This window comes from Poeciliopsis prolifica, unplaced genomic scaffold (genome assembly GCF_027474105.1).
Source record: "Poeciliopsis prolifica strain line A6 unplaced genomic scaffold, Auburn_PproV2 SCAFFOLD190, whole genome shotgun sequence".
NCBI lineage: Eukaryota > Metazoa > Chordata > Actinopteri > Cyprinodontiformes > Poeciliidae > Poeciliopsis > Poeciliopsis prolifica.
Genome location: NW_026562565.1, coordinates 165,001 through 175,000, shown reverse-complemented (window position 1 = coordinate 175,000; position 10,000 = coordinate 165,001). Strand labels below are relative to the sequence as shown.

Below are 10,000 nucleotides of genomic sequence, written 5' to 3'. Positions count from 1 at the left end.
TATGTTCATGTGTTCATCTGGTGAGCAGGTGATGGTGCGGGAGCGCGACAAGCCGCTGCTCATCATGCAGGGTCACAGCGAGGGCGAACTCTGGGCTCTGGACGTTCATCCCAAAAAACCTCTGGCTGTAACCGGCAGCGACGACCGATCCGTCAGGTGGGAGCTGGGAAACCGTGTCACACTGGGAGCCGCCCAGTAACACCAGTACTGCACTGGGGCAGAGTCAGAATAGTTATAATAGAAATACAGTTAGGGCCAGAAATATTTGGACAGTGACACAGGTTTTGTTATTTTAGCTGTTGACAAAAATATGTTCAGAAATACAATTTATATATAATATGGGCTGAAAGTGCACACTCCCAGCTGCAATATGAGAGTTTCCACATCCAAATCGGAGAAAGGGTTTAGGAATCATAGCTCTGTAATGCAGAGCCTCCTCTTTTTCAAGGGACCAAAAGTAATTGGACAATGGACTCTAAAGGCTGCAAGTAACTCAAAAGGCCTTTCCCTCGTTAACCTGTAATCAAGTAAGTAGTTAAAAGGTCTGGGGTTGTTTCCAGGTGTGTGGTTTTGCATTTGGAAGCTGTTGCTGTGACCAGACAATATGCGGTCAAAGGAGCTCTCAATTGAGGTGAAGCAGAACATCCTGAGGCTGAAAAAAAGGAAAAAATCCATCAGAGAGATAGCAGACATGCTTGGAGTAGCAAAATCAACAGTCTGGTACATTCTGAGGGAAAAGGAATTGACTGGTGAGCTTGGGAACTCAAAAAGGCCTGGGCGTCCACGGAAGACAACAGTGGTGGATGATCGCCGCATACTTTCTTTGGTGAAGAAGAACCCGTTCACAACATTAACTGAGGTCCAGAACACTCTCAGAGAAGTAGGTGTATCTGTCTCTAAGTCAACAGTAAAGAGAAGACTCCATGAAAGCAAATACAAAGGGTTCACATGTAGATGCAAACCATTCATCAATTCCAAAAATAGACAGGCCAGAGTTAAATTTGCCCAAAATCACCTCAAGAAGCCAGCCCAGTTCTGGAAAAGTATTCTATGGACAGATGAGACAAAGATCAACCTGTACCAGAATGATGGGAAGAAAAAAGTTTGGAGAATAAAGGGAACGGCACATGATCCAAGGCACACCACATCCTCTGTAAAACATGGTGGAGGCAACGTGATGGCATGGGCATGCATGGCTTTCAATGGCACTGGGTCTTGTGTTTATTGATGACATAACAGCAGACAAGAGTAGCCGGATGAATTCTGAAGTGTACCGGGATATACTGTCAGCCCAGATTCAGCCAAATGCTGCAAAGTTGATCGGACGGCGCTTCACAGTACAGATGGATAATGACCCCAAGCATACAGCCAAAGTACCCAGGAGTTCACGAGAGCAAAAAGGTGGAATATTCTGCAATGGCCAAGTCAATCACCAGATCTTAACCCAATTGAGCATGCATTTCACTTGCTCAAATCCAGACTTCAGACGGAAAGACCCACTAACAAGCAAGACCTGAAGGCTGCGGCTGTAAAGGCCTGGCAAAGCATTAAGAAGGAGGAAACCAGCGTTTGGTGATGTCCATGGGTTCCAGACTTAAGGCAGTGATTGCCTCCAAAGGATTCACAAAAAAAATTGAGAAAAAACTTTTTTGTTTGGGTTATGTTTATATGTCCAATTACTTTGAGCTCCTAAAATGTGGAGTGTTTGTAAACAAATGTGTACAATTCCTACATTTTCTATCACATATTTTGTTCAACCCTTTAAATTAAACGTTACAATCTGCACTTGAATTCTGTTGTAGAGGTTTCATTTCAAATCCAATGCGGTGGCATGCAGAGCCCAACTCACAAATATTGTGTTACTGTCCAAATATTTCTGGCCCTAACTGTATGATCTAGTGTCCCTCAGAGGGGAAATTCAGGTTGACCAGCAGATGAAGGGTCATGTGAAGGAGAAAGTATAAAAACAAAAGATAAGAAATGAGAAACAGTGGAGAGGGAAACTACAGCATGACAGAATTTATTTCATTTCATTTACTCTGCTCTATCAGTAAACTTTGATCTGGAGGAAACAACTTCGATCTGAAGACAGATCAGTTTGTGTTTAGCCTGAAACGGGGGAGAACCCCCTGAGTGTGTTCTTGTTTTTCCCCCTTAGTGGGGACTTTGGCCTGACTTTACACATACATGTGGGGACCTGTTTATCTGTGGGGACCAAACGTGTGTGTGTGTGTGTGGTGTGTGTGTGTGTGTGTGTGTGGGGGGGTGCGTGTGCGTGTGTGTGTGCGTGTGTGTGGGGTGTGTGTGTGTGTGTGGGCGTGTGTGTGGGGTGTGTGTGTGCGCGTGGGTGTGTGTGTGTGTGTGTGTGTGTGTGTGCGTGCGTGTGCATGTGTGTGTGTGTGTGTGTGTGTGTGTGTGGGGGGTGCGTGTGTGTGTGTGTGTGTGTGTGTGTGTGTGTGTCAGGTTGTGGAGCCTGGTCGACCACCCTCATCGCGCGCTGCAACATGGAGGAGGCGGTCCGCAGCGTGGCGTTCAGCCTGGACGGATCCCAGCTGGCTCTGGGGATGAAGGATGGCTCCTTCACCGTGCTGAGAGTCAGGTGAGCCAGACACAGCGCTGAGGCCCGGACCGGCTCCTTGAACCAGAACGGGCCCTCTGAACCAAATTGAACGCTGATGTTTACCCTGTGATGCTAACAGTATGCTAATGTTTACCCTGTGATACTAACCAGATGCTGGTGCTTACTAGCATCATGCTAATGTTTTTCCTGTGATGCTGACTGGATGCCCCGCCCACTCAGGGACATGACGGAGGTCGTCCACATCAAGGACAGGAAGGAGGTGATCCATGAGATGAAGTTCTCTCCAGACGGAGCGTATCTGGCTGTTGGCTCTAATGATGGCCTGGTGGACGTTTACGCCGTCGCCCAGAGATACAAGAAGGTCAGAAAGAATCAGCAGGAAGTGATGTGTGTGTGTTTCCAGAAATATTAAAACCAACCAGACAACTGTTAAAGGAGATAAAAATTTATGCAATCCAGTTTACTGTCCAGTTTTGTCAGATGGTAGAAAGTTTTCTAGTGGAGGAAACCCAGCAGGTGTGACTGGCAGCCATCTTTACTCTGGTTCCAGGTGGGAGAATGCAGCAAATCCACCAGTTTCATCACACACCTGGACTGGACTGTGGATGGGAAGATCCTGCAGAGCAACGATGGAGCAGGAGAACGCCTCTTCTACCGGATGCCAGTGAGTGACGATTGGATCAATGCAATTGATCTGATCTGATGTGATCAATCCGTATCAATCCGATCCAATCTGATCAGATAAATATAATCAGATCAGAGTCTGTAGAGTTTGATCCATCCTTCTCTTCTTCACTGATCGATCAGGTTCCTGCAGTTTAACTTCAGCTGTTTGTTTTTCTGTCTGCTTTCTGTGGATGATGGTTATTGATCATTTCTATAACAACAGCAACATTTGTGGAGATCTGCTTTCCTTCCTCCTGCAGTGGGAAAACCCATCACCAACATCGAGGAGGTGAAAGGTCAGCGCTGGGCCTCCTGGAGCAGCATCCTGGGGTCAGAGGTCAGCGGCATCTGGCCCAAATACTCTGACTCAACGGCCATCAACGCGGTGGACGCCAACCTATCGGCCGGCGTCTTGGTCTCCGGGGACGACCTGGGCCTGGTGAAGCTCTACCGCTTCCCCTGCCTGCGGAGAGGTCGGCTGCTCCGCCTGCAGCTCCGCCTGCAGCTCCGCCTGCGGCTTCGCTCTCAACAATCTGCCTCTCGTTTATCTCCCAGGAGCCAAATTCAAGAAGTACTTGGGCCACTCGGCGCACGTCACCAACGTCCGCTGGTCCAGCGACCTGCAGAGCGTCCTGACCACCGGCGGAGCCGACCACGCCCTCTTCCAGTGGAGGTTCCTGCCGGAGGACGGGGCGGGGCGGCGCGCCGGACGCAAACACAGCAGGTGGGACAGCAAGGACAAACTACCTGATGAGTCCTCACTTCCTTCAAGATCCAACAGGATCAATAATCCCAAACCTTCAGAGGGAGCCTGGAGCTGCTACTGGTCATACTGGTCATACTGGTCATGCTGGTTGGTTAAATTAGTTCAGGGTTGGAGTTAAATCGACACATTGTGGGTGAGAAGCTGAAGATTTGGATCTGTGTGAAACTGGGACAGTTTTAGAGGAACCAGGACTCGGCCTTGAGGGACTCCCGACCGATGAGCTTCATAAAAAAAAAAAAAAAAACACTTGGTATTTTATTCTATGTTTCTGTGTTTTGTGTTTATGATGTAAAGCACTTTGAAATGCCTTGTAGCTGAAATGTGCTATACAAATAAAATTTGATTGATTGATTGATATGAGAGCAGAGCAGAAAAACTGGAAAAATGTCCAGCAACTCCAAGTTCTCTCAGATATTCCGTAATTTGAACGGATTTTCCTTGGATTTACTTTATTCTCCTACCATTCAAACCAGTTCAGATAATAATTTTACATCTCTGACCAAGATGATGCCATAAGTTACTGAGATAACCAATCCAAACTAGCACAGTCTAATGGAACATGATGTCACTACAACCTTTATAAGGACATGAGCACAGAGGTCAAAGGTGAAACCACACAAAGAATCTGTGTCTCTTTGTTTGTCGCTCAGAAAATCTCGGCGACTCCAACAGCGAGGAATCGGACAGCGACGCCTCCGACGTCCCGGAGTCGACTCGGACATCGAGCAGGAAACGCAGATGAACTACGAGCGGCAGGTGAGACTCTGACCTGACCTTTGACCTGCAGAGGAAGCGCTGCTGCACAGATCCTCCTGCTCATTGCTCCATCAGCTGATCCACAGGAAGCAGCTGCTGCAGCACTGACTGCAGCCTGATGCTGTGTTTGTGCTGCAGGTCTATAAGGAGGACCTGCCGCAGCTGCAGCAACAGAGCAGAGAGAAGAAGCAGCAGGTCGGATCCCTGAAGAGGCAGAGCGGACCGGACCAGGGCCTGCGCCTGCAGTTTGTTCACGGGTACGTCACCATGGAGACGGGCTGCAGTCTGGATTATTAATCTGGAATAAATCTGATCCACATCGCAAACTCAGATCAAACATTCTGTCTTCAGAGAGAAAATGGTCCAGTCAAAGTTCATCAGATTAAAATCCAGATTGATGTTGAAAGGTTTCAAAATGTCTGGATTAAAAGTCCAGTAGAACCGATCGATTCTGAAGATCAATAACATCAGATTATAATCCATCATTTTAATAAATCCATTTGATTTATTCACTGAGATCAGAAGGTTAAACTGAACCAGAACCAGATTCAGTTGAAGACCCGGTTTGGACCCAGAATCAGCTGAACCAACAGTAACTCTGAGGTTTAAAACTAACATGGTGTATTAAGGGATGGTTTGGATTAATGCAGTTAAAATGGCCTAGTCAAAGTCCAGACCTGTACCAGCTCAGAATAACTAGAGCAGAACCGGCCCGTATCATCACACCTCCACTGTCGTGCTCGTGTTTGATTTCAACATCTGAGTTCAGCTTCATCCAGACTGGGGTCCGGCGGCCATCTTGAATTTAAAGAGAAGACTGCTGTGTGTGTGTCCAGTTACCGTGGTTACGACTGCAGGAACAACCTGTTCTACGCCCAGAGCGGTGAGGTGGTGTACCATGTGGCCGCGGTGGGCGTGGTCTACAACCGGCAGCTGCACAGCCAGCGGTTCTACCTCGGCCACGACGACGACATCCTGAGCCTCAGCGTCCATCCGCTGAAGGACTACGCCGCTACGGGACAGGTGGACAGAGACAGAGAGACAGAGAAAGACAGAGAGAGAGAGAGAGAGAGAGACAGAGAGAGACAGAGAGAGAGACAGAGAGAGAGAGACACAGAGAGAGAGAGACACAGAGAGAGAGAGAGACAGAGAGAGAGAGAGAGAGACAGAGAGGGAGAGAGAGACAGAGAGAGAGAGACACAGAGAGAGAGAGAGACAGAGAGAGAGAGAGAGAGAGAGAGAGACAGAGAGGGAGAGAGAGACAGAGAGAGAGAGAGACAGAGAGAGAGAGAGAGACAGAGAGAGAGAGAGAGAGAGAGAGGACACAGAGAGATTTTTGATTTTTAAATTCCTTTATTTAACATTCCTATTGTCAAATCACAAAAAAAACACAACACAAACTAACAAAAACCCATTATCAACTCAACATAAAAGGAAAAACTAAAGACTCTTCATCCAATGTACATAGCACATTCTTAATACCCCATTTACACAGAAAACCTTCCATATCTTTTGTCAACTTAAAAAACTCAAATTCTACACGAATCCGAGCAACCAACAATCTCTTAAATAGTACACAAGCATCATCTGTTTGTTGACTGTTCTTTTTGTTCCTCCTTGATAGCCATGTTGCCAGTTTTGCAGTTCCTGAAAGAAAGTTCAAGAGAATGTGAATGGACTTCTTTCTCACTCAATACCGTGGGCCATAAATAAAAATACAAGTTGAAAACAATTCCCCAAAACCATCAAACAACTGCCTTAAAAGAACAAACAGAGACTTCAACCTCTCACACTCGACAAATAAATGAAATAATGTTTCGTCATGAGAACAAAAACAACAAGAAACGCTGACGCCAGGATCAAGGTGCGCCAGATACCTGTTTGTAGCTATGGCCCCATGCACAATCCTCCACTGGAGGTCACCCACCCGTTTTTCTACAGGGGGTTTGTACAGGGACCTCCAACAGCCTCCCGGGGTAGAGCTGGAGTCAAAAAACTCAGTCCACTTCGACACCTTCACTCCCGCCAGAGAGCGTAAATTCAGAACCTTCACACAAGTATGATATAAAACCTTCTTTTCCAAATTTCCAAAACGCCCCAATGGGCCGTCTCGGATAGACAACAATAAACTTGTCTCGTTCTGCCAATGATCTGCCGCAGGAGAGACGATCAGGGAAGGAAAACTGTACTCACATTCATCATCCCATTGGTCAGACAGAGTACTGTTAACAGCAAACGCTCTAATAGACTCTGGCAAGGACGCACACGCCTCTTCTTTCAGCTTTGAAACAAGTCTGTTAGACCTTATGCTCAACTTCTCCATTAAAACGTCCACAGACAGCTTTAATAAATGTCCCAACTTCACACAACCCACTTCTATCATCTTAGATCGTAGCGTAACGGATGAGAGGAGTTGAGACGAGAGAAAACCATTTCCAAACAAAGGCTCTTCAAAAAGCCACATCCCAGGTGATATTTGAGTCTCTCTCTCAAACGTGAGAATCTTCCATGCGTTTATCACTGATTGATAGAAAGGGGTAAGTCCAGTCAAGTCCACCGAACCTTGCTTCAGTAAGAAGAGATGTTTATCGTACCCCATCCTTCCTGCTTTCCGTAGAAGAAGACGACCCGTATCCAGCCATGGCAGTCCAACTCCATACAGCATCTTCTGCAAGCTTTGCAGCCTGAAGGCCGCAATCCGTGACGTGATGTGGATGAGTCCTTGTCCTCCTTCTTCCACGGGTAGATACAAAACCGCAGCCCTCACCCAATGGCATCCGGACCAGAAAAGTCCACTATAGTCCTTTGGAGTCTTTGTATAAGGGAGGCTGGCGGTGTCAACACAGTCAATTTATGCCAAAGGGCCGAAGCAACCAAGTTATTGACTACCAACACTCTCCCCCTATAGGATAACTGAGGTAGCAACCATTTCCATTTAGATAATCTGGCACACACTCTCTCCATGACACCCTCCCAATTTCTATTCAAAGCAGTCTCTGTTCCTAAAAAAACACCCAAAAATTTTGAACCCTGATCCACCCACTGCATATTCCCAGGCAATGTGGGGAGAGTTTTATTTCCCATAAACCAACTTTAACTGCAGAACTCTTCTCCAGTTCACTTTAGCCGAAGAAGCTTTCTCATATAGCTCCAAACAACACTGAAGATTCACAATATCATTCTGATCCCGAATAAAAATATTTATATCATCAGCATAGGCAGAGACTATTAAACCTGACCCCTGTGACAAACCTGGAAGAACAAAACCATTAAGAGTAGAACGAAGTCTATGCAAAAAAGGTTCAACTATAATAGAGTACAGTTGACCAGATATTGGACAACCTTGTCTAATCCCCCTTCGAACTTTCACAGGACGACTTAAACCGCCCCCCACTTTAACAACACAAGCTGCTTCATTGTATAATAACCCCAGGAAGGACATAAAGCCCTCACCGAAACCAAACGCTCTTAATGTAGAAAAAGAAAAACATGATCCACCCTATCAAAAGCTTTTTCCTGATCCAGTGAAATTATTCCCACATCAGTTCCATATATTCTACAAATGTCAAACAGGTCTCTCAAAAGAAAAAGATTATCCTTAATTGATCTGTCAGGTACACAATACGATTGATCTCTATGTATTAGAAATTTAAGAACATTTTTCAGTCTATTGGAAAGCACTTTAGAAAATAACTTATAGTCCACACACAGGAGAGAGACTGGCCTCCAGTTCTTCAACAAAGTCAAGTCTCCTTTTTTTGGAAGCAATGACAGAACAGCTTTCCGACAGGATGGCGGCAAAAATCCCGTTGATGCGCACTCCTGTAGCACCCACAAGTCTTCCCCCAGCAACCTCCAGAAATGTTTATAAAAATCCGCAGGTAAACCGTCTATTCCTGGACTCTTTCCAGAACCCATTTGACCAACTGCAGCCGTCAGTTCCTCCATCGAGACTCCAACATCCAGAATCTCCCGATCTGTAGCAGTAAGTTGAGGAAGACCATCCAGCAAAGTTTCCATGGATCCTCTGTCACATGTCTGCTTCTTGTAAAGGTCACTGTAAAAGGTCACGGCAAGTTCTTTCATGGCACAAGGATCAGCAGTCAGCGCTCCATTAGCAAGTTGGAGGCAATTCATCTGTTTCGCCCTGCTGGTACTCCTCTCCAAATTAAAGAAGAAAGATGTAGGGGCATCCATCTCTGTCACTGAAGTAAACCGTGATCGAACCAAGGCCCCTTTAGCCCTTTCATGTAAAAACAGCTTAACTGATCCCTCTTGTCCCTCAGTTGACTATCAGCATTTTTTGACACATCAGTTTCTAACACTTTTATCTCGTTTTCTAATTTCTGAATCACTTTTTAATTGTTGATGTAGAAAATTTTGTATACTGTTGGCAAAAAACTCTTATCTGAGCCTTCCCAACCTCCCACCACTCAGTTAATGACATAAATTCTAACTTTCTCGTTTTCCAAATATACCAGAAGTCACTAAACTTTTGACAAAAGAGATTATCTTTAAGTAACTTCGTATTAAAATGCCAATGCGATTTAGCTCTAATGTTACTCGAGCAAAAAAAATCTAGATAAAACTAGATGATGATCAGAAAACCCCACCGGAGAAATAAAACAATTTAACAATCTATTTCTATCCGTATCTAAAATATAAAACCGATCCAAACGAGCCCCACACACTATCCATCCGTCATTTTCACCCAGGTGTACTGTATATCTTGGGGGTGTTTAGTTCTCCACGCATCAACTAGACCCATCTCTACCATCATCTCAGTTAATCTAGAAGACGATGGAGGATGAGGCTCTTCCCTGTTCTATCATGTAAAAAACTCGTTGTACAGTTCCAGTCTCCCCCCAACACCACACACTCATTTTGATTCGACTGTTGCAAAAAACTATGAATAATCTTAAAAATTTTAAGTCTTTGATCCCCTTGATTTGGTGCATAAACATTCATAAAACAGAAAAGGGTTTGTTCTATTTCCACTCTAATCACCAGGACCCTTCCTGGAACTATCTCAGACTGAGAAAATAACATTAATGTCCAAAGCTGGAGAGAATAAGACTGCTACACCAGCAGATACTCTTGTCCCATGAGACAAAAAATATTTCCCTTTCCAGCTCAGCCCCCACTCCACTTCATTTTCCTGATCCGTATGTGTCTCTTGTAAAAACACAACATCAAGTTTCTTTTGCCTTATCATCTCTAAACTAACCATC

General features: G+C 45.4%; 2 protein-coding genes across 2 annotated transcripts in view; both read left to right on the top strand.

The window, feature by feature from the left end:
- Positions 1–2,504: 2,504 nt before the first annotated feature.
- On the top strand, positions 2,505–4,193 carry LOC129356751 (echinoderm microtubule-associated protein-like 6). The gene is made up of 6 exons (XM_055026307.1): positions 2,505–2,599; positions 2,801–2,942; positions 3,132–3,245; positions 3,471–3,720; positions 3,803–3,971; positions 4,115–4,193. Exons 1-6 carry the CDS (start codon positions 2,505–2,507, stop codon positions 4,191–4,193), a joined length of 849 nt encoding a protein of 282 aa, XP_054882282.1.
- Positions 4,194–4,730: 537 nt separating this feature from the next.
- Positions 4,731–10,000, top strand: part of LOC129356749 (echinoderm microtubule-associated protein-like 6) — a 9,155-nt gene continuing 3,885 nt past the window's right edge. Inside the window, exons 1-3 of the mRNA XM_055026306.1 lie at positions 4,731–4,769; positions 4,908–5,026; positions 5,606–5,792. Of these exons, the coding sequence (XP_054882281.1) occupies positions 4,752–4,769; positions 4,908–5,026; positions 5,606–5,792 (324 nt within the window). The 5' untranslated portion in view covers positions 4,731–4,751. The remainder of the gene's footprint in view (positions 4,770–4,907; positions 5,027–5,605; positions 5,793–10,000) is intronic.